Source organism: Kogia breviceps, chromosome X, assembly GCF_026419965.1.
Source record: "Kogia breviceps isolate mKogBre1 chromosome X, mKogBre1 haplotype 1, whole genome shotgun sequence".
Classification (NCBI taxonomy): Eukaryota; Metazoa; Chordata; class Mammalia; order Artiodactyla; family Physeteridae; genus Kogia; species Kogia breviceps.
In genome coordinates, this window is record NC_081330.1 from 48,161,979 (window position 1) to 48,188,320 (window position 26,342).

The 26,342-nt window shown below is 34.7% G+C and overlaps 1 protein-coding gene across 4 annotated transcripts in view; it reads right to left on the bottom strand.

Moving 5' to 3' along the window:
* The window catches only part of DIAPH2 (diaphanous related formin 2), an 886,560-nt gene that overhangs the window by 443,272 nt on the left and 416,946 nt on the right, over positions 1-26,342 (bottom strand). For all 4 annotated transcript variants that reach the window (XM_067024271.1, XM_067024270.1, XM_067024269.1 and 1 more), the window contains one exon: positions 7,408-7,509. In XM_067024271.1, the coding sequence (XP_066880372.1) occupies positions 7,408-7,509 (102 nt within the window). The remainder of the gene's footprint in view (positions 1-7,407; positions 7,510-26,342) is intronic.

The window sequence follows — 26,342 nt, forward strand, 5'->3', positions numbered from 1 at the left end:
CTTGGATAACTAAGCTTAGAAATCATAGGAAGCACTGAGCAACATCCCTAACCACAGATACAATTATTAAAAGGCGTATGTCTCGTAAAGGCATTTGAATGCACCTAAGTGATATAAGGAAATATAACAAAAACTTGGCTGAAATGTATGTTTGTTTTTCCTTGTGGTTCCTTGCAGCATTTTAGATGACTGGCATCCTGTTTTATAATTCATTCCTTGAAGTGCTGTGGGCTGGTGACCAAGGTGTTGTATTATGTAGGGGATTTTTTTGTGTTACAAGATACTTGTCTGTCAAATCACATCAAGCAGCTATCATTTCTTTAGCTGATTTGCACTATATTAAAAAGAAAAAAATGTACCCTGACGGCTTTAGTGAGAGCAGCTACAAGTGGGTTATTTCCCCAAAGAGTTAGACACAGTTTTGTTTATATAATTTGAATTTTATACACTTCACTACCTATGCAGCTGGTGAATATTGATGTTCTGCCATACTACCATAAGAATCCAGAGAGAAAGAGAAAAGACCCAAGTGTAACAATCATGTGCGAAGGAGGAGGAGGTAGCCACATGCCACTCCTGCAGTCACGTGTCGCTCACCTTTAAGGGGATTTCTGTTATCTTTCATTTTACATTGCTAAGAAACACACCTTCAACTGCTATCATATGTGAACATAACTGATCTTCTAGTGTCTTCAAATTATAATGTTAAAAATTCATTGGAATTAACAGATATATTTGTAAGAAATATACATTTGTTACAAGGTGTCCCCTCCATACCTAAATACTATTGGGACCCAATGTATGGATACATTGAATATGCAGAATAATTTTGTACCAGTGACTATAATTAAGGTGATGATAATGAAGTAACAATAAAGAAGAGTGGATTTAAGTTAGAAAGCAGGCAGACCTGCCTATAAAAGTTGTGAGATCCAGACTCCACGACTGAGCAAAAGTCTGCCTGGAAGTATGGAAATAAAGCAAGGACATCTGTGATTCTCTGTTAAATAAATCATTTTACTATCCTATTTAGACATAACCCCCTCCAGACTAGGCTCTCTACTGCTCACTGCTGTACTTTCTGTAGTATACCTAGTACTTGGACTGCACAAAATCATCAACACAGGTACATCTGCTGTACGGAGCCAATGGCAAATGTTTGTGTATTAGATATCAGGAGAGATAAGAGCCATGGTTGATCTGTAAAATGAGGCTTTGGAAAAATGGAGTGTTGAAAACTGACTGTACCCCAGAAGAGCAATGATATGCTGATAGAAAATATTTTCCCCAAATAGAATGATATGTGGAAATTATGCATCAACAAACATTTACTCATCTACAGTCTGGAACAGAAAATGGTAACAATGTGGGCCCCAAGAGACACTGGAAACTCAGAAGAATTACACGAAGAATTAGAGCAAGAATTTCAAAACATCCTTCTGAAAACAACTGTCTGAAGCCAAGAACGGCCATCAGAGCATCTGTAATGGTAATGCTATGCTGCTATCTTATGGATTACTGATATATGGAGAAGGAAAAGGGGTTCATTTTTTATTTTTAAAAAATTTAATGAAAAGCAACCAATAGCAAAATTGATTGACATCCCCAGACTTAATCTGAATATTCAGTTTTCAGGTGGTTTTATTTTACCTCACTTTATTGCAAAAGCTGATGGAAATAAGCAATCTTGTCACAAAATGGACTATTATGAGAAGTTAATGAAATGAACAAGAATCTGAATACATGGATTTGAGAATGAGTCATGGTGAGTTTTCTTTTACTTGATCTCACAATTATTAAACCACCTTTTTTTCAGATAAAATGAATGCACATCTGGAAGTAAGAGCTAGCATTCATATTTACAGAAGGAATGAAAATAGAAACAATCAAGGCATTACATATCAAAACACTGAACACTTTGAATGAAAGCAGATAAAGAAAAATGCAATTTTCCTAATGAATATGCAAACCTGAATAATTTAATATTAATGGAATAGAAAAGCTACAATTTTCCATCCAAACTAATTGCCTTTGATGATATGTAGGAGAAAAAAAAAGCTTTTAAGAATTTCCTTTTCACCAGGTTAAGCTATCTTGAATAGAGCTCATAAGCTCTTAGGGGACTTTAAAAAAATTAAAAAGCACACTGACTTTATAGTTGTACTTCCAACAATAGGCATAAATCCACTCCTCCTGCCTTCACATATTTATGTAGAGAAAGAAAAAAATTAAATGTGCTGTCAGCAGTATCACATAATCTTTGCTTTTCATTATAAATGTTTTTATGTACAAGGCTATCTCAACATCTTTTTATTAGATTATAGCTTTAGAATTTTTAATTGAAAAATATGGGTAATTTTTGAGGTCAGAAAAACAAAGTACCGATTACCAAGAGAACTAATTATTGCCTTCTTTTTCTCAGAAGATATTAGTTTAATAGATACACATAGTATGGGTCTCCATCCTCACTGCAAGACAAGTGGGAGTTTCCGTCGCTCTGAGGTTTAAGAACAGCTGAGCTACAAACACACTCAGAAGAACCTAAAAGCTCCTGCTGGGGGTTCTAACTGTCAGAGCTTTCAAAGATCTGTGCTTTATTCCCAGTAATGGTACAGCACATAATTACAACAATGTACCAAATTCAATTCTGTGTGCGGCACGTTGGAGGACAAGTCAGTGGGAAGCTATGCAGACAATATAACCCCCTGAAGAAAAGTATTATTGATCATAGAAGGTGTGGGAAGACTTCCTGGGAAGAGGGATATGCTAGTTTTTTTCTTTGTTTCTTTTCTCTCTCTCTCTCTTTTTTTTTGTTTGTTTGTTTCTTTTTAACCTATTACATGTGAATGTAAGCAAACCCAATGATGCTGTTTAAAAAAAAAAAAAAAAAAAAAAGAAAGAAAACAAAACATCCAAAAAGCTTAGAGAAAGCTTAACAGCCCAGTCACTGTCTCAGGTAAGTTTATTTCTTTCAAAAAGTCAAAGCCATATTTTTCCCTAGTCTTGACAATTTTATTCTTTTTTGTTTGATGATGATTTTAATGAATCTTGCAGGAGTAATCACACTTCTGGCATATGTCTATCCCTAACTGATGAGATTTTGTTTTTATCATCCAGGAAGTTATATACTAATGGAAACTCTACAGGACACTGGCAAGGGTGATAGGTGTAAAATTAGGAAAGAGTATTTATCACTAGAGAAGGCAAAGAAAGAAAAGGACTCAGTAAGGAATCTAAATTCTTCAATGTTACCAAGTGCCATATGGATAAAGAATTGGACAGGACTGAAAAGAGCCCACCTGATTTTGCATTCAAGCTAATACATTCAACAAACATTTGGTAAGTATATGTCATGTGAATTAAATCAATATGATACATATACTTTAAAAAGTTGCAATCTAGCAGGGGTTACAGATATTCAATAAATAACCTCGCAATTAAATATTTAATTAAAAACCATGAGAAAGGAAAAGAAAAAAGGTGCTCTGAGAGAGTTTAATAGGGAGACCTAATTTTGATTGATAGGTAAGTGAAGGCATCACGGAGAGAATGAAATGTAAGCGGAAATTCGAAGAATAAGCAGGAGAGAGGCAGGCAGCGAGTGGGAGTAAGAGGGAGCAATGCGTAATGGTCCAAAGGCAGGAAAGAGCATGGTAAATTCAGAAAACAACACACTGATGCTTTAAGCAGATAGATAAATAATGATGCAACACAAATGTACTCTAGAAATGTCACATCGAGGGCTGTGCCAAGGCTGATTTGGAAAACGGCAAAAGTATAAGTGGAAAAAACAGGCTAAAAGTATATTATAATGGTTAAGGGAAAGATGATGCTGGCTTGGGCTAAAGTGGTGACAGCACAGAAAAAGAGAAGTGAGTAAAACCAATGTATATTTTAGGTACAATTAGGAGGTAATTAATGATCTCTTCTAGATCAGTTTCAATGCATTGTTTAAGGCAGAATTCTGATTGCTGTTTGTTAAATAGTAACTAGAGGTAAGGAAGTAGAGAACAAATACACTAATCTTTGAAAAAAACTGATGCTAGGTAATGAAGAGAGAGCAGTAGCTATCATGGACCTCAGGGCCGGTGAAGGATTTTTATTCATCCATCCATCCATCCATCCATCCATCCATCCATCCATCCAGCTATCCATTCATACATTTTTAGGCAGTGAATGACTTAAGAAGATGATTTTCTTCTGAAGAGAAGGGCAGAGTGGAAACTGACGAATTGAAGAGGCAATAGAATAACAGAACAAGAGTAGGCAGGGAATAATAATGCCTTAAACAGAGATAAGTAAATTAGCATGTGGTAGACTATCTCACATACACGTGGACGTGTACACACCAGTTCAGTACAGTGCTTAAAATCACAATCCATGATGTCAGATTGCCTGGGATTGAATTCTGTACCTACTGTAACCTTGGACAAGGTCCCCAGCCTTCCTTGGCCTCAGTTTCTTCATCTGTAACATGAAGCTAATAATAGTGCCAATCTCATAGGGCCGTGAGGAATTCATGAGATGGTACATGTAAAAACGCTTAGCATAGAATCAGACACAGTAACACCTCAATACATTCTTATTTCTATCACTAATCATGACAACAATAGTATTAGTGATAATAAAGTGTCCCTTTTTCTAAGGTTTGACAGAGAGGAAGCTAATAAAAGATATGGGTAGAGATAACTGTAGGTAGGAGAGAAGTTGGAAGTTCTGAAGCCTAGGTGCTTTCCCTTTTCCCTGGTAAGAGATTAGGTTGTTTGTAGTAAGTGAAAAGAATGGGGAGGGGAGGGAGTGAAGACTTGTGGAAAGCAGGTAAGATACGGTATAGGGTATAGCCGCTATGGAAAAACGAAAGACCACTGAATAGGAACAAGTAAAATAACTGCTGAAATGGCAAAGAAAGTCCCACCGAGGTAAAAGCTAAAATGTCATAAAGACCCCAATTCTCTCAGTTCGCCAAAGAGAACAGGGAGGCATAAAGCCAGAGAGTTAGAGGCAGAATGAGAACGCAAAGGAGCTCAGGCTTTATTGTGTAAACTCTGGAAAACACTGAAGGGTTTTAATACAGAAATCATAAGGTTAATATAGATTTTAAGATGACTACACTAATACTGTTGATGGGGGAAGAAAGCTGAAGTAAGACAAGTTTGGAGCCTTTCTCATTAGGGCAGATGATTCTATGCATTTCCAAAGTTGTCCTAAATGTAGGCTGTCAATATATTTTGAGGATTAAAAGTATTTGGGCGTTTCCAGACAGAAGTGAATTTAATTTCAGCATAGACCTGGAGAAATATATTTGAACATAATTTTTACTTTTAGAGATCTAAACTATGCTATTTTTAATCTCAGGCTCATACTTGGTTTCAATAATTGTCCTATAATTCAATTCAAAAACACTTATCTACTATCTATTATATACAAGATATACATACTTACATACATAGTTAAAAGACTGAGTCATATCATTATTTCAAGAATCTTTTTGCTAGATATATATGAGATGACCTAAACTTTATTTGGCACATCCTGATTGAGACTGCCTTAGGTAATTTACATAGCATAAACTACTTTGTAATGGCCTTGACTATTTCCCCTACAGACATATAGCTAAGGATGGGGAGAGTAAATAAGAGGACCAGGTGACTTCATGTTCACAGCCCCAGAATTATTTATGGTTATGTGCACAAACAAGAAATCTCTTTCATTTTCTACTTTGCTTTGAGTTCAGAAGTTATATTGCTTTTTATGTCCCCAAACTTCATTTTCTCAGTGTGGTACCAAGGATATTCCTCTTGAAGGATTTGCTTGGCAAACTAATACATCTTCCAAGATAAACTGCATTCAGAAAAAAAAAATAGCTTCGGAGAAATTGTGTAGTGTACCAACTGTAAAACTCATAACCACCATGGCACAGCTGAATTCTCAGATGGTATATAGCCTTGCTTCAATTATAATATGAATTCAAGTAGCTTAAGTTTCAAGTGTGGACTTCGGTCTAGAAAATTTTACTATTTAATATTGTGTCAAAGTGCTGCTACTTAGTAAATAATATTTGGCCAGTTTAGTTGATTAATTTGCCTAATTAAAAAACGAGAGATATCTCTTCCTCAAGTACCTTTACATGCTCTATCTCACCCTAAATATACATTCCTGATTTGCTTTTCAAGGATTTGACAGAATCCTCCTACATCAGCATATGCAATGCCATATCTAAAAATTAATAAACTCTAAATATGATCAAGCAGCTATTGCATATGTTCAAAAGGAACGTACTCTGTTCCCTCTATCACATTTTGATTTTAAACAGGATTTTTAAATTGCAAAGTACCCAATCAGATCAATTCAAATACATTACTATTAAAGAGGTTAAATCTGAACAAACTTTTTGGCCAACCAATATTTCAGAAGAAGCAGACAGTGTTTGACTATTGGGTCCAGCGGTAATTTTAAGAAATCTTAGTATGCAGATGGAAAATGGTCAGAGAGCCAGGGTAAAACTGAAAGCTGTAACAGAACTGTTTGTTCACATTGCAAACAAACTTGTATGGAACACCTAAGTCAAAAATAGCTTTTCTCTAAGAAAGTAAATAAATTATCATGCCCTCTTTCCCACCATCTGTTTTGATTTTTCCCTATTATTTGAATAGAGGTTTTGGGGAAAGCTAAAAACATATATATGTATAGGTATATGTATATATATATATATATATATATATATATATATATATGTATATATATATATACACACACACATATATATAAAACTATATTTTTAAATACATATTTATATCTAGTCATCTTTTGTACTCCTTAAAATGAAGAGGAGATAAGAAAACACAATTCATTCCAATAATTATTTAACCATGGTAAAGCATGATGTGTATTTATGAAATTTTCTTTCCAGCTGAAGCAGTGTATGTAAAGCTTTCAATCAATTAATGACACTTTATGGGATATCTGAAAATTCTTGTGCTTTTTCTAATACAATATATACCAGAGAGAACAGTCTCCAGAACATTACTAATTATCTAGTTTCCACCCTTATTCTTAGCCTAACTCTTTTAGGGTTAAATTCTAGCATCAGGATCTAAATAGAAGAAAAAACAGTCAATACAATAATATGTATTATTTTTCATATATTAATATCAGCACTGATATAGAGGAAGTCCCACGAGATGTCCAGAGGTATTTCATAATGTAAATCTTAATTTCTTTAGTTTTCAATAATATTATAAATAATAAACAAGGATTTTTTTCCTGACAGCTAATGTTATATTAAGTTATGTAGTTATTATATAGTAGAAAAAAATAACAGCGATTGAAATATCTTTTTTTTTTTCACTGTTTCTGATAAGTGTTACCTCCAAGCTGAGTTTGTGGGCTCTTAGGCTAGATACATACCACAACTCCAAACTGTTCAGGCTCACAAAGGTCATCATATTCATTCTTCAGCTGTGCTAATTCACTGAGGACCTTCTGCTCAGGAAGATGTTTTATAAGGTTCTAAAAAGAAATAAAAGCATAAAAGTTTAGTATTTCATGATTAGGATTTTAAACATGCATTAACAACTCTAAAAGTGATTAACTAGAAGAGTGGATAAATTTCTGATTGTGGTTCTGCCATAGTACCAGTGTATCTTCCCCTTCTCCCCAAAAACTTAACTGAAAAATGAACAACAATTTAATGTGAATAAATACATAAACATGTTTGGTGCCTAGGCACTACAGTACATAAATGTTAAATTTAAAAATCATATGACAATAAATAACAATCCAAAACTGACTAACTTTCTGGGCCTTAAACACATAGCATAATCTTTAAGTTTTATTTCCTTTCCTGGTAATTAGTTAATCTATATAAAAAACAGAAAAATACTATGTAGAATTAACTCATGGGCAATAGTAAAAATAATAATCAACTCTACTCTTCATAATTGGCAAAATTGGGAATCATCTTCAATCTTATAAACCGTACCAAGTCTGTAAAAATTAATCTCCCATTATTTACAATACCTGTATTTTTTTTCTTTTTTTCTATTCTGTTCTTCTATGTGATTCCTAATTTCCAATACAATTATCAAGAAATAACCCTAGCCTTGGCCCCTAAAGTCCATACATCATTTTCCCAGCTATTTCAGCTTTATCACCTCATAGCTGGCCACATAAGAGTTCAACACTGAGTCTGAGGGATAAGTGTGCAGCCCAACTAAGATATTCAAGCACATTAAAACTACCTTTCAGAACAACTTGAATATATATACAATATCTGTATTTAAATACATAATACATTCCAACTTTAATGGAGAACCAAGAAAAAGTGATAAAGTCTGATGCATGTTCAAGTTTGATGCCTAAGAGAATCAAAATTTATGACTTCTTCTCAACCTAGCTCATCTTGGACTTTGGTACAGTTCTAACTATCATCACATTAACCTGAAACCAATGTTTTGGGGATCTGTATGGAATTTTAGAAGTCATATCAAAGGGAAAAAAGCAGGAAACAAAGATTTAAGAAAGTAGAGTTGATGAAAAATGGCAGAGAAAGAAGCTCCAGAGATTGATCCCTCTATCAAAGCAGCCACTGAGCTGGAAAGAGTAATTTAATAAACTATTTCAGAACTGTGGAACCTGATTGGATAATTACAACAAGGGAAGTGTTTGATAAAGAGAGACTCTGGTAAGAGAATGACATGCATAAAACAGATACCATATACTATTCCTCAGCACCACTGTGAAGATAGTGCCTGAGTTGCCAAAGGGGACGGCTGATGCCAGGGTGAGCAGTGGGGACCTTGTTCTCCGAAATTTGGAGATCTGAGTTTTGTTTGGTTTGGCAGATGCTTGCCTTGGTTTCAACATTCTCTGGTTGCAGCAGCTTTCCCTGATGGCATCTATTGGAAGATTTAAACAGATAGAAACACCTCTCCTGCTTTTTGGAACCAGATATTTAAGGAAATCTTTGTCAGGTCACTGGCTGACAGAAGAGATAATGAAACCCAAACTACAATGACCACACACAAGGAATACACACTACCACTCTCAGCAAACAATCAGCAGTCTGTAAGGAGTGGCAGAATCAGATTCCCAGAGTTATAGTATATTCAAATGTCCAGTTCTCAAAAAAAAAAATGATGAAGCACGTGAAGAAACAGGAAACAGGGCCTGTGAATGGGGAAACAAAGAATTTGACAGAAACTATCCCTAAAGAAGCTCAGACTTTAAAGTTATTAGTCAAAAATATTAAATCAATGGTCTTAAACATGCTTAATGAGCTAAAGGAAATTATGGACAAATAACTAAAGGAAATCAGGAGGATGATGTTATGAACAGAATGATAATATCAATAAAGACATAGAAATTACAAAAAGGAATCCAAAAGAAATTCTAGAAGTGAAAAGTAAAATAACTGAAATGAAAAATTTACTAGAGGGGTTCCACAGCAGATTTGAGCAGGCAGAAGAAAGGATTGATGAACTTGAAGATAAGGAAACTGAAATGATTCAGTCTGAGGAACAGAAAGATAAAAGAATGAAGAAAAATAAACAGAACCTGAGGGATCTGTGGAACACCAAGCACACCAACATGTACATCACAGGATTCCCAGAAGAGAAAGGGGCAGAAAAAATATATGAAGAAATAATGGTTGAAAACTTCCTAACTCTGATGAAATACATAAATATTCACATCCCCAAAGCTCATTAACTCCAAGCAGGACATCAAAGAGGTCCACTCTGAGACACTTCCTAATTAAACTGTCAAAATGTAGAAAAAGAATTTTTAAAGCAGCAATAGGGAAGTGAATTGTCACATTTAATAGATCCTCAATAGGATTAATATATGATTTCTCCCATAGGAGTCAAAAGGTAGTGAGATAACATATTTAAAGTGCTGAAATAAATGACTATCAATAAGAATTTTATATACACCAAACCATCCTCCTCCAAGAATTAAAAACTAAGACATTCCCAAATTAACAACAAAAGAGATAATTTATTGCTAGCAAACCTGTCCTGCCAGAAATACTAAAGGAGGTCCTACAAGCAGAAATGAAATGACACCAAAAAGTAACTCAAAGACATAAGAAGAAATAAGGAACAAGGTAACTACATAGGTGAATATAAAAGTCAATGTTATTGTACTTTGGTTTGTAACTCCTCTTTTTTTCTATATGATTTAAAAGGAAAGTGCATAAAACAATAATTATAAATCTTTGTTAATGGGCATATAATGTATAAACATGTAATCTATGACAACAGCAATATAAAGGGAGAGAAATGTACAGGAACACAGTTTTTATATATTATTGAAATTAAGTTTTTATTATTAAGACTAGGTTGGTATAAGTTTAAGATGTTAATTTTAATCCCTAAGGTAATTACTAAGAAAATAACTAAAAATTACACAGAATAAAGAGAAGAATCAAAATAGTAGGTTATCAAAAAAAACCACAACTAACTACAAAAATAGATAATAATAGAGAAATTAAGGAACAAAAACATGTAAGACATACAGAAAACAGCTAAATGGCAGAAAAATGCCCTTCCTTATGAATAATTAATTTAAATGTAAATGAATTAAACTATCCAATTAAAAGAAAGAGTTTTGCAGAACAGATTTAAAAACAAACAAATATTATGTACCGTTGGTGGGAATGTAAATTTGTACAGGCACTATGGAAAACAGTAAGGAGGTTCCTCAAAAAATTGTAAAAAGAACTATCATATAATCCAGCAATTCCACTTCTGGGTATATATCTGAAGAAAATGAAGTGGCTATATCAAAGAGATATCAGTATGCCCATGTTCAATGCACTATTATTTACAATTGCCAAGATATGAAAACAACCTGTGTCCATTAATGGATGAATGAATAAAGAAGATGATACAACACATGCGCGTGTGCACGCATGACACAATGCAATACTATTCAGCCTTGAAAAAAGAATGAAATCTTGCCATTTGCAACAACACAGACGGACCTTGAGGGCATTATACTAAGTGAAATAAGTCAGACAGAGAAAGACAACTACGTATGATCTGATTTACATGTGGACTCTAAAAAAACAAAAACAAAACAACAACCAAAAACCAAGTTGATAGATGCAGAGAACAGACTGGTGGTTGCTGGAGTGGGGGGTGGGGAGCAAATAGGTGAAGTGGGGTCAAAAGGGACAAACTTCCACCTATAAAACAAGACATGGGGATGTAACATATGGCATAGTGACTATAGTTATTAATACTGTATTGCATATTTGAGAGTTCTAAGACAGTAGATCTTAAAAGTCCTCATCACAAGAAAAAAAAAAGAAAATTTCTATATGTATGGTGACATATTGTGGTGATCATGTTACAATTATACAAATACTGAATCATTATGTTGTACACCTGAAACTGATATACTATGTGTCAATTATACCTCAATAAAACAAGTAATTAAATAAATAAATAAACATACATATCTTCTATATGTAGTCTACATGAGACTCACTTTCAATAAAAAGACAAAAGGTGGCTGAAAAGGATAGAAAAAGATATTCCATATAATCAGTAACCAAAAAAAAAAAAAGCTGAGGTGACTATATTATTGTCAAACTAAATAGACTTTAAATCACAAAATGATAACAAACAAGATATTATATATTAATAAAAGTTTCAACCCATCAAGAAGATATAATAATAAACATATTCACATCTAAGAACAGAGCTCCAAAATATATGAAGTAAACATTGACAGACTTGAAGGAAGAAACAGACAGTTGTAAAACAATAGTTGGAATGCAGGGGTGATTCAACATACAAAAAACAATCAATATAATATACCACATTAATAGAATGAAGGGAAAAAAAACCTCACATGATCATTTCAACTAATGCATGAAAAGCGTTTGACAAAATCCAACACACATTTGTGAGCAAAAAATACTCTTTAAACTAGGAGTAAAAGGAAGCTTTCTCAATATGATAAAGGTCGTATATGAAAAAGTCACAGTTAACATCATACTCAATGGTGAAAGACTGAAAGCATATCTGTTAAGAACAAGAACAAGGCAAGGATGGCTGCTTACACCATGTCTATCCATCATAGTACTGGAAGTTCTAACCAGAGAGATTAGGCAAGAAAGAGAAATAAAAGGCATCCAAATTGTAAAAGAAAAAAAAAAAACTGTCTCTGTTTACAGATGGCATGATTTTATATGCAGAAAACACTAAATAATCTACCAAAAATACTGTTAGAGCTAATAAATAAATTCAGCAAAGTTTCAAGATACATAATCAGCACACAAAAATCAGTTGTATTTCTATGTAATAATCAATGAACTATCTGGAAGGAAATTAAGAAAACAATTCCATTTATAATAGCATTTTTTAAAGCACCCACAACGAGATACCATTTCATGCACACTAGAATAGCTATTGCCAAAAAAATGGGAAATAACAAGTGTTGGTGAGGATGTGTTAAAATAGGAACCCTCATGCATTGTTGGTTGGAATGTAAAATGGCACCAGCACTGTGGAAAACAGTTTGGTGGTTTCTTAGAAATTAAACATAGAACTACTGTATGACCCGACAATTCCACTCCTAGGTATGTATCAAAAAGAACTGAAAACAGCGTCTCAAACAGATACCTGTACACAAATGTCCATAGCATCATTATTCAATAGCCAGCAAGTAGAAAAAACCTACTTGTCCATCAACAGATGCATTGATAAATGTGGTATGTACATACAACAGACTATTATTCAGCCAAAAAAGGAAGTTTTGATCCATGCTAAAACATGGATGAATCTTGAAAATATTTCGCTTAGTGAAATAAGGTAGACAAAAAAGGACAAATAATGTATGAACCCACTTATGTGTGGTATCTAGAACAGACAAATTCTTAGAGACAGTAGAACAGAGGTTACCAGGGGCTAGGGGCAGAAGGGAATGGGGAGTTACTGCTTAAAAGGTATAGAGTTTCTTTCAGGATGATGAAAAAGTTCTGAAAATAGTGGTGATGTTTGAACAACACTGTAAATATACTTAACACCACTTAAAATGTACAATTAAAACAGGTTAAATGGTACACTGTATATTATTGATGTTTCCAGATGAAAAAAAAAAAGAGTAGACAACATACAGCCTTGTAAGTCCCACAGGAAACAAGTGTACCATGTCTACTTTAAGTCCTCTTTTGTTCTCTCCATTTATCTTTTCTCTCCTCCCACTAATTCTGCATTTCCACTAAGTTCTACACCTGCAATGGCACCGATTGTGTAACTGATGAGACCAAAGATTTAAAATTATCATGTCCTTTGACTTAAAAGAAATATCGATGTTGATATAACAATATAAACATATAATCAAATGAAATTAAGAACATCTACTATTTTGCTTCATTACTATAGTTATCTTTTATAGAATGAAAAGGTAAGTAAATACCAAGGTGTTATTTCTATTTTTCTAGAATATTTCTGACATATATAAATTGTTTTTAAAATTTTTTCTCTGTTAATGGGACTTTTCATGAAGTATGTTATTAAGAAAAACAAAGAATCAGATTGGTAACTTGTATAATTTTCCTGATAGGGAAACTCAATTAGAAAGATTAAGAACATTAATATAATTATTAAAAATATCAATTCTGCATATTTCAAACTCTCCATCTCAATTTTAAGTTTTAACTGTGAAAATAACTATTACAGAATGAATCAAGCATAAAGTAGAATTTTAGCTTTGAATGTGAAACTTGTTATTTTGCTTCTCTTCCAGCTGTAGATAACCTGTTAAGTCATCTTTACAACACAGGCTCCACCGTAGGTGACATATCTTTTCTTTAGCTATATGAAATATTGAACACATTCGGTGGGCTTATATGTATTCTGACTCTGGATATGGTCTTCTGACTGAGTTACAAGCTTATATAACTGCCAGTGCTTAGTGGGTTCTATTTGCAAATAAGGCTTAGAGTAACACTCTCTCAATGCATGGCAGATGCAGACTACTTCATAGGACTTATTGCTTAATGAGCCCACTACCTCTAGAACCCCATGTTGCAAGTGGCCATCATAGCCAATACATAAAGATACCTGATTTTTTTTCCCATACATACTAGACTTTATAGACAAAATGGAGTATAAGTTCAGACATTAATAATGTTTTCATGCCCATCAATTCCTGAATAGAAGAGAAAGGAGGATTAGAAGATAGAGGAGAGAGAGACACATAGTGGTACTCATTTGCCTCTATCCCCTTCACCTGCTCAATAGCATGTCAAGAGAGAAAACAGATGTTCAAGGCACAGTTTGAGACTAATGTGGACAGTCCTTGGAGTTAGTTGGAAGTCTATTTGTAAGGCCTCCTGGAAGAGAAATGTCCCACCTAACAGAAGGGAAGTGTGTATCATGTAGTCAGGCTGGGCCCAGTAAGAAAGCCTACATTTTGGAAAGGATCAGGGTGATTCTGAGCACAGTACATTTGTTTCTTGATGTGTATCCCGGCCTGGCCTACCCACCCCCAACAGAGTCATATGTCTGAGTGCTGTGGAAAGGGGAGCTATGTGATGAGCACGGCTTGGGTATCCCCCAGATCAAGGATGTTAAAAAAGGAGACAAGGGAAGAAACACATTTCTGTATTTTGCCACAGGACACTCCACACCCTTGGCATCGAGAGGGCTTCAGTGCATACCAGCTGTGCCCCATGAGAAACTCCTCCCCTCTCCCTACATACAGTGGTCCTTAAAAAAGGGTTCAAAACAGGAAATGAAGAAAATCATCCACAGCAGCTACATGGAAGCTGACAAAATTAGTTCATGAGATGTGGAAGATATTCCCTGAGAGCCACAGAAACATCTAATGTAGGTAGTTTTTAAAAAGAATTAAGGTCCTGCAACAGCAGCTAGGAACAAGAGGAAGCAAAACACATGTGAACAGATGTGGACTGGGCTAGTGTTTAAAAGTCATACTGCCCAAGGACTCTGTGTTTAAACAATTGTAAATAGCTTTTGACTTTAGCTGTCCTATTGATACTATCGCTACTTATGATCGGTAAATAAATTGCAAAGATGAGTTCAGACACCCTCTATACTGTAAGGGAAAAGCTGTTCATAATAGCAGAAGCTAGAAATTATAAATTTTTAAGTACAACTTAGATTCTGGAAAACTGTGAGTTAATAGGCAAATATCCTGTAAAGTTTCAACCCGTCTAGTTTTCCCTCCTGCTGCTCCTGCTTACTACTGAGCATCTTCTTTCAAATATTGTACGATTTGTGTTTAAAAGATCAATTCTAGGTCAGTATGAAAATTTCATCCTAGAAAATGTCAGTGAGCTGAAGTTCACAAAGAAAAGAACAAAGGGGAAAGCAGTAATCATGTCACCAAATGAGCAGATTTTTCTTCCTCTTTTACGCATCACAAATTCACTTTATGATGACTGTCACAGTTATCTGAAGGTATTTCTCCTAACAGACCATAGGCTTTTTTTCTTTCTTTTGCAGTACGCGGGCCTCTCCCTGTTGTGGCCTCTCCCATTGCGGAGCACAGGCTCCGGACGCACAGGCTCAGAGGCCATGGCTCACAGGCCCAGCCGCTCCGAGGCATGTGGGATCTTCCCAGACCGGAGCACGAACCCGTGTCCCCTGCATCAGCAGGCAGACTCTCAACCACTGCACCACCAGGGAAGCCCCAGACCATAGGCTTTTAACTACTTTTTACATTTCTGCAATTACTCTATAATATTTTCAAAACTTTATTCCCTTTAAATGTTAATTGCATACTTAAAGGTTAGTTAAGTGAAGGTATTGAACCATAATGCCCTTTCCTTCTTGCCAAAACATAACCTTTCTCTTTTATCTTTATCTCATTAAGTCTTTTTAGTAGTAGGAAAGCCAAGTTAGGTTCACTGTGATTAAGTCTATCATTCCCCACATAAATGGACTGGGGCCAAACTTTCTTTTAAAAAATTTATTATTTATTCCTTTAAAAATTATACTATTACAAAGCATATATAAATGTATGTTTATTTATATCTATACACAGGATTCTATTTATATATAGGAGATATATATACACATATATGTGTTATTTTAACTTATGTCATCAAATACTTTATTTTGTAGAAAAACCCAGATAAGAAACGTTTCTCCAAAGTCTTGGATAAATCTCTGTGATCTTAACGTAAACCTCCTCCTATTTTGCCTGGTCAAAAAACTCAGTCCCTTAACTACTGTAATTTATTGTATGTTTTTCAACACTTTCTCATGGCATGTCTTAAATTGTGTGTGTATTTTCATGTTCTGAAATCACATTCATGTGTTCTTGTTCTTTGCTTTGAGTTAAATGGCACACACTTTGATGCCAGGCCTAGTTCTGTATTTATTTTGTGTTTCACCCATCGTTCAGCTAATATATACTGGCTGCCAACTATGTGCTTACCACCACGTTAACCACTAGAGATTCTGCCCTGATGAAGATTACAGGTCCATAAGGACTGTGTATACTCCTCCCTACACAGTGAAACCATAATCAACATATGACTGACAGTAATTTGTTGCATTTGATCCTAAATACATTTCTTGTCAGGTGGTCATGCTACAATTCTCTCCTTTTGATTTGAAATTCTTAACATTTCTGTAACCCCTAAAACAGACTCTGCTAAAACAGAGACTGCTAAATTATGTTAAAATGCTGATTAAATGGCCTCAAGCATTCAGTGGGAGATTTTCTAGCCCTTTTCATGGAGCCACTCCTTTAAAAAAATATTAGTTGATTAAAGAAAATACAAGCATTGAAAATATGATGAGAAAATTCATGACCTTGGAGTATGACATTTATATCTTACAAAGAAGCAGCCTTTTACAGGTTTCCAACCTATTTGATCCTCAACTTGGCCCAGGTAGGAAAACTTTTCAGTAACACCTCAGCGCTAATAACACCAAATGAACAGCTCCAGCCCTCACTACTCCTGCCCATCTCTAAGTTCCATGTTTCTAACTGACAGTCCGTCCCATGCAGATGTCCCATCGTTAACTCAAATTCAACAAATCTAAAGGAGAATCCATCCTCACTCGGACCCCTCATCCCTACCTCTCATCAGCTTCTCCTAAAGGCCCCATTCTGCCAACAGGACTGGCATCCTCTCCACCTTCTAAGCTTTCAAACTGGCATTTGTCACTCAGTCACAAGTTCTGATGGTTCTTTCTGTCAAAATCTCTTTTGGGTTCAACCCTTCTTTTACATTGTACAGCCAAAAATCTGGGCTATGGAAATCATATGTATCTAAACTTTCCTAATTTAACTTCAATTAAATTCCTCAAAGTGTTCTCATTTTATATTAGATTAATGGAGATCGCAGATATATTTATAACTTCTATAATTATAAAAAGAAAAATTGTGACTACTTTGTGTATAAAAATTTCAACTCCCACTAATGTCATGATCCTATTTGCAGACGAAATATATTGCCTTCTAAAATAATTAACATGATTTACAATTAATCTGAAAGATTATTACTAAAAGCATTCACTTTTTTGATGCTAATTATCTTCTATTTTGTTTATGTTCCACTCTGTACTCAAAAATAAAACTTCAAAATCATATTAAACCTAAAAGGTGATTTTAAGAATTAAACAAAATATAGAACATACAGAATGAATGACTATGAATATTGAATAGCATATGAGGTGGGTATGGCTGTGTCCAAATGTAATATATTCCGCCTAAGTATAATACAAACAATATCTACGTTATTAACATTCCTTTATAAATTATATAGCCCTCATATATGTTAAATTAACATATTTCAAATTAAACATAAAATATCTTCTCATTATAAGAAGACAAACTGATATTCTCAGATATTTAATAGAAGATTTGTATTAGCTAAAATAGGTGACAGGTATACAATATCCTGTTTACGCTACATTTTGCTTTCATTACATATCCCTTATCATGGCCGTGACAAACAAATGCAAGGATGCATTACTATAAAATATTATATATAGATGTTAACCAAAGCTGAATCCTACCATAACAGTCAAGACACCTATCTACGATTAACTATAGAGTTTGAAGGGTGCTAACATTTCATAGGTCTTGAAATGAGAATAGTGCAATGTACTTTATGTGAAATATCCCAAAGGACAACCTGGAAATTTCATTCAAATATACAGGTGTATGCTAATGCAATATCCAATCATTTCACATTAAGAACTCAGTGTTTCTCCTCCACAATTTTTGTTTGGGCATATGGAACAATGCAAGCCTATGCATACTATGAAAACTAGCACACTAGCAGAATGGCCATATCATTAAATGAAACATGCCACATCAGAATGCCACCACTCCTATGCAAATCCAAAGGTAGAAACACTTCACTGTCTAGGAAGACAAGCCACACACAAACACAAGGTTGCTTCTATTTCCAAGATCATCATAATACCAGTAAATCATACCAATTAGTTAAAAAAGAGTTGTAATAGAAACAAATATGACAAGCTATTGTCAAGTATTTATTTCCCAGTTTTCATATAAGTACTGGTTATAGACACCTGCATCCAAAACAAATATAGAAGTATATAGTTATGCCTTAGGTTAAAGAAGCAGACAGTCAATGTGAAGCAACTAATACTTTGGACATTTTCTGACACATCAAGCATCCATGTCAAGCTGCAAAAATGTTTTGTTATTTATTGATTTATTTATTTATTTTTGGCTGCATTGGGTCTTCGTTGCTATGTGCGGGCTTTCCCTAGTTGTGGTGAACGGAGGCTACTCTTCGTTGCGGTGCGCAGGCTTCTCATTGCGGTGGCTTCTCTTGTAGCGGAGCACGGGCTCTAGGTGTGAGGGCTTCAGTAGTTGTGGCATGTAGGCTCACTAGTCGTGGCTCATGAGCTCTAAAGCGCAGGCCCAGTAGTTGTGGTGCACGGGCTTAGTTGGTCTGTGGTACATGGGCTCTTCCTGGACCAGGGATTGCACCTGCGTCCCCTGCATTGGCAGGCGGATTCTTAACCACTGTGCCACCAGGGAAGTACATGTTTTTTAACTAAGCAGAAACAACATTTGGCATCTGTGGAACTTAAAACACACTGACCTGAACATACTGGCAGATTAGCACTATCTAATATGTTTCTCTAAACTTCCCAATAAAAGAGTTGTCGAGATATTTTAGAAAAGACTTCTGTTTCTACTCGGTTAGTTACCCTAGTCAATTGGGTAGTCAAATTGCCTAGGGACTGTCAATTTATAGAACACCTAAAATTCTTAAAAATACCTTTAGATGAAAAGCTAAGCTATGTAAGAAATTAAGAAATACCTCCCCCCACCTCCCCTCAAAGAAAGAAAACTAAAGGAAAGCATTAATGCAGAGACATAACCAAACACTGAAGGCCAAGACTGCCCTAGGAACATCTACCACTTTCCAATGCACTAGAGTTTTTAGCTTTAATGGGCCTCAAACATAAGATGGTACACAAAGCCTAGACCTTTCACAAGATATAGGCAAACTCAGTTCATGATGGAAATCTAAAACCCCCAAAGATAATCTCCCTAATGAAGGGCTTACTGTAAAGAAAAAAAGAAACAAAACAAAAACAAAGCCCACCCATAGAGAAAAAGAGTACGGGATCTTGCCTGTTTTTGCCTTGACTGTGGGTTTAGGAGTAAGATGTTACTCCCTGTAAACCTCTAACCACAAGACAGCTCCCATGCAGGTTTTTGGTCAGAATTTAAAATACCTAGTTGTCAAAAAAAAATATGCCAAGAATTTAAATTTAACGTGATTACATTTTGGCAGTGCTCTCAAATAACTGGCAGTCATTCATGCAAATTTCTAAGGAGCAAAGTACCTTTAAACTTCAGTTTCAAAATATTGCCACAGATAAAGGCTCAGCAGTCATTAGTTCACAATAAAAATACAGATGATACAGAAAGAAGTAAACAAACATTAGTAAGAGTCAGCAAAAACAAACAACAGAATTAGACCCATAAAGACATAAGACAGAATATTCGATAAACAAAGAATCTCTAGATATAAGAAATATAATAAGTGACATTAGAAACTCATTGAATAGGTAAAACAGGTGATTAGGCACAAATCACAAAAGAATTAGTAAACTGGAAGATAGGCCTGAAAGAAATACTCTGGAGTACAGTATGTAAAGACAAAATATGAAAGAGATGTAAAAATAAGCAATCAAAAAAAACCCAAACAGAGTGAGAATGTTCAAAATGTGCTTAACTGGAGTTACAGAAGGCAAGAATAGAGAGCATAGGAGAAGGATAATATTCTAAATGAAAATGGCTAATAATTTTCCAGAATTGATGGAGAACAATTTTTAAATTCAAGAAGCCCAATGAATCAAGATAAACAGAAGGATGAAAAAAAGAAATCCACACCAAGACACATTTTAATAAAACTACAGAATACCAAAAACAAAAAGAAGACTAAAAAATAGAATAGAGAGGTTTCCTCCAAGGAATGTCAATTTAGACTACAGCTTGCTTAACAATAATCGAAGCCAGAATATGGTGCAATAATTTGTTCATACTTCTGAGAAAAAAAATTTGCAAGCTAGAATTACATACCCACTGAATATATCTTTTAATAACAAAGGTGAAATAAATACAATATCAAACAAATAAAAACTGTTTACTATGTCTAGAATCTCACTAAAGGTACTTTAAAAAGATGTGCTTCAGTAAGAAAGTGATCCTAAAAGGAAGTTATGTCACACGAAAAGGAAGGTAATTCATGTAAGTTAAATATGTGAGTAAATCTAAGCAAACCTGCAAGAGTCAGCAAAAATAATATCTAACCTGTTAAATTTTAAACATAACCAAAATATGAAACAACAACAGATAAATTAGGAGGGTGTGAAAAAAGGTTTTTGAAAGTCATGAATAAAAAAAAAAAAGTCATGAATACGTAAAAAAATAGACACACATGCCATGTTCCAGAATAGGAAGAATCATATGTCATATGGGTCTCAATATATCCCAATTTGACCAGAGACTTTATGTAATTCCAGCAAAATACCCAAACAGAGTTTGTGTTGTTGCTGGAGCTTGACAAGCTGATTATAAAATTTATGTGACAGAATGAAGAGAGAATAATCAATACATTCTTGGAAAACAACAAGAACGTGGGTTGACTTCCCCCAGCACATATCAAATATTATTACAATTATATAGTTAAAGAGTATGTGATATTAGAACAGGGACAGATGTATGGGTCAATGGATCAGAACTCCAAAACTGAAACCCCAGAACCAGAGCCATACATACTTGGAAACATGATATATAACAGAAGCAACATTACAAAAATTAGGGGAAAGATGGATTATTTAGTAAATTATGCTGGCACAAGAGTTATTCATATGTAAAAAAACGAAATTAAATCTGTTCCTTACAGTATACACAAAAATCAATTCCAGGTAGATTAAAGATTTAAGGTAAATGACAATCTTCTTAAAACTTTTAGAAGAAAATAGGAGAATACCTACATGATCTTAGATAAGTAAGGAATTTCTTAAATAAGACACAAAAACTAAAAGAAAAGTCTGATGAATTAAACTACATTAAAATTAGCAGCAGATGTTCATGAAAAGATACCATGAAGAAAATGGAAAGAGAAGAAAATGGGAAAATATTTGCAAGACATGAGCAACAAAAAAATTACTATTCCAAATATCAAGAACTCATATGAAACAAATAAAAAAAGATAAGCAACACAATAGGATTTTTTAAATGGACAAAAGACTGAATCAAGCATTTTAAAGAAGAGGAAACATAAATGGCCCATAAGTGGTCCACAAATGGCCCCAAAGGGGCTCAACTTCATTCATACTCAAGAAAAAAAAAAATTTGAATGCGAGAAATGAGATTCTTATTCACATCTGCCAGGCTGGCAAAAGTACAAAATTCCTACAATATCAAGTGTTCCCCAGGGTGTAGAACATTGGTTTTCAATACCATCTTCAAATAAAAATAAACCTGGAAGCTTTAAAAGACGGTGTGCACAGAATGGCCAAAGCAACATGGAGAAAAATGAATAAAGGTGAAATCATCTCACCTCTTGATTTCAAAATATATTACAAAGCTATAGTAAGTAAAGCAGCATGGTACTGACATAAAGACAGACATATGGAAAAAAATTGAGAGCCCATAAATAACTCCATGTAACTGATCTTTGGCAAGGGTTCAAGAATACATGATGGGGAAATTATAGTCTACTCAACAACTAGTGCTGAGAAAACTGGGTATCTAAATAACAACAACAACAACAAAAAAGAAATTGGAATTCTATTTTACACTTTACAGAAAAATCAACTCAAAGTAGATTAAACACTTAAACATAAGACCTGAAAACACAGAGGAATCGTTGCATCATTTTGGTCTTGGCAATGATTTCATGAATATGACACCAAAAGCAGGGGCAAAAAAAGCAAAAAGAAACAAATGGGACTACATCAAACTAAAGAGCTTCTCTGAAGAGCAAAGAAAATAATCAACAGCAAAGGCAACCAAGGGGGAGAAAATATTTGCAAACCATAGATCTGATAAAGAGTTAATTTCTAAAATATACAAGGAATTTCTACAATATAATAACAAGAAACTAAATAACACCTGTTTAAAAAAAAAAAAAAAAGGACAAGGGACTTAAACAGACATTTCTCCAAAGACATACAAATCAGGGAAACACAAATCAAAATTACAGTTAGATATCACCTCACACAGGTTAGAATGGTGATTACAAAAAACAAAAGATAACAAGTGTTGGTAAGGGTTGGGGAAAACTGCAAACTTTGTACCCTGTTGGTAGAAATACAAAACAGTGCAGCCACTATGGGAAAAAGTATGGAAGTACCTCAAAATACTAAAAATAAAATTACCATATGATCCAGCAATCTCACTTCTGGGTATATATCCAAAAGAATTGAAATAAGGATCTTGAGGAGATATCTGCACACTCATGTTAACTGCAGCATTATTCACAGTAGCTAAGATATGGAAAAAACTCAACTGTCCACTGACAGATAAATGGAAAAAAAGTGATGTGTGTGTGTGTGTGTATACATACATAAATACACACACTGGAATATTATGCAGCCTTAAAAAAGAAGGAAACCCTACCATTTCAGACAACATGGATGGAGCTAGAAGACATGCTAAGTGAAATAAGTTAGTCACAGAAGGACAAACACTGCATTGCTCCATTTAAATGAAGTATGTAAAATAGGCAAACATAGATACATAAAACAGAATCGTGATTGTCAGGGATGAGAGGAGGGTGAAATGAGGCATTGTTAAATGGTTATAAAGTTACAGTTATACACGATGAGTAAGTTCTAGAGATCTATTGTACAACACTGTGCCTATAACTAACAACAAGGTATCATGCACTTAAAATTTTGTTAAGAAGGTAGATCTCATGTTATGTGTTCATACCACAAAAACAAAAAATTAAATGGACACAGGGAAACTTTTGTAGGTAAAGGTCATGTTTATTACTTTGACGTGGTGATGGTATCATGGGTATATGCATATGTCTAAACTCATCAAATAGTATACACTAAATAAGTACAGTTTTTTGGAATATCAATTATATCTAAATAAAGCTAAGGGGAAAATGATACTTGGATCCCATCCCCCCAAATTATGATTGAATTGATCTGGTTAAGGCAATGGTATTTTTCTAAGTTTCCCTAATGATGCTAATGCACAGCTGAATTTGAGAATTATTCATTGAAAGCAATGAGAATTCTCATACAGTGTTAGTAGGATAAATTAATACAAGCACTACAGGAATTAATTTGGCATTACTTGGTAAAGCTGAAGAAGCATACACGCCATAACCCACTAATTATAAGACTAGAATCAAGGCTTCCCTGGTGGCACAGTGGTTAAAAATCCGCCTGCCAACACAGGGGACATGGGTTCGATCCCTGGTCCGGGAAGACCCCACATGCTGTGGAACAATTAGGCCCGTGCACCACAACTACTAAGCCTGTGCCCTACAGCCTGTGAGTCACAACTACTGAGCTTGCACGCCACAACTACTGAAGCCCAAGCACCTAGAGCCCATGCTCTGCAACAAGAGAAGCCACCGCAATGAGAAGCCCATGCACCACAACAAAGAGTAGTCCCCACTCACTGCAACTAGAGAAAGCCAGTGCGCAACAATGAAGACCCAGCGCAGCCAAAAATACAATAAATAAATAAAAATAAATAAAAGTCAAAAAAAGACTAGAATCAGTCTCAAACTACAGTGTGCTATGGAATCACATGGAGGGCTAGTTAAACAAAGATTTCTGGGCCCCACACCTTTTGGTTTGATTCAGCAGGTCTGGGTTAGGGGTGGAGATTATCCTTTCCTAACCTGTACGCAGATGATGTTGAAGCAATCACACTTTGAGAACTACTGATCTGGAGGAGCTCTTCAAGATTTGCACCAAGAGACGTGTATAAGAATATTCATGGCAATGTTATTTGTACAGGCAGTCTTAATGATGATGATAACAATAACAACAACAGTAATAAAACAAAAACCTAGGAACAATCCAAATGTTCACTGACAGGATAATGGGGAAATGAATCATGGCATATTCATACAATGGAACACTACAGCATGGCAAAAATGAAAAAAAAAAATAATAGTTACATACATCAAAATGGATGATTCTCAAACAAACAAAAAGTGAAAAATCTAACAATATAACATGTAAGCAGAACGAGTCTACTCATGTAAAGTTTTAAAAAAGGCAAAAAATAAGAATATATTTTAGGGATATATATCCATATGTAATAAAGGCATAAAGAAAAGCACGAGATGATGAGCCCAAGATTCAGAATAATGTCTTCTTCGGGAGTGAAGGGATAAATAATGGGCTTCACAGATATTGGTGATGTGGGCACATATGGTTACATTTTATTAATGCTATGCTTTGAAGTGCATACATACAGCCAAATATTAGAGAAGTAATCCCAAATGATTTTTTGTAAAACTTAATTCAATCTTCTGTCCTCAGGTATTCTTGATCATTCTGGGAGAGTTCACATTGTTGCCTTAAAACTTTACAGTTTGGGACTTAGGCTTCTATTCATCTGATTCAATTCAATATTGATTTCTTCTGTTGAGCCAGTCAGGGACATTTTTCAGCCGCTCATCATTATCTAGATAATGACTCTTCACATTTGCAAAGTCTAGACTTACTTCTCAGTTTACTTTTCCTCTATGGGCTAAGTAATGATCCCTAAGGCTTTAACTCATCTTGTTCAAACTTTTAATTTTTTTTTTTAAGGAAAAATAATTGTTGGCTTTTGGCTGACTCTTTTCAAATATCCCACACATTTTCACATGGAGAACTGTCAATTGAGTTTAAAAAGAATGAGCTAAGAGACAATGAGATGATCCTGAACAACTCTTATCCTTAGGCATTCACTTGTACCATAAACTGAGAGGAGCTAATCAAACAAAAATTGAAGAAATCCTATAACAAATCACAAATCTAGTTTTGTTTGAAATATTTCCCCCTTGAAGCAGTATTCAAATTATCTATTGAAAATCACCCATACAGTATTTTTGGCCTGCAGCACTGAGTTTCTAAACCAATAACAGTCTTCACTGTGATCCTCAAAAATTGATTGTTTTCCCAACTAGTGACATGTGTTAAACATTTATTTATAAACATTCATTGAACAAAGTTTATCCCTACTCTGCCATCAAATGCAAAGCAATGGATTAGACGATATGTAGAGAGGATCTGGAATATATGCCAATGCCAAATTCCACAAAAATAAAATGATTACTCATCATAAATTAGACAATATATCAATATAGGGTGACCAAACACGTTTGTTATCCCATGCCGGGCTTTCTGCTGGTGAGGCAGAGTTTATCACTTTGGGGAATTTTGGCTTCACTTCAGATTCAGTCCTACTCTAAGCAGTCACTCCTATGTGGCTGCTCACTCCATCATCAACTAATTACCCAACCTCTGAAGGTCTGACCTCTTTATGACACATGACCTATTAGAATCAACATTGTGAAAATGACTATACTACCCAAAGCAATCTACAGATTCAATGCAATCCCAATCAAATTACCAATGGCATTTTTTACAGAACTATAACAAAAAACCTTAAAATTTGTATGGAGACACAAAAGACCCCAAATAGCCAAAGCAGTCTTGAGGGAAAAAAACGGAGCTGGAGGAATCAGACTCCCTGACTTCAGACTATACTACAAAGCTACAGTAATGAAGACAATATGGTACTGGCACAAAAACAGAAACATAGATCAATGGAACAAAATACAAAGCCCAGAGATCAATCCAAGCACCTATGGTCAACTAATCTAT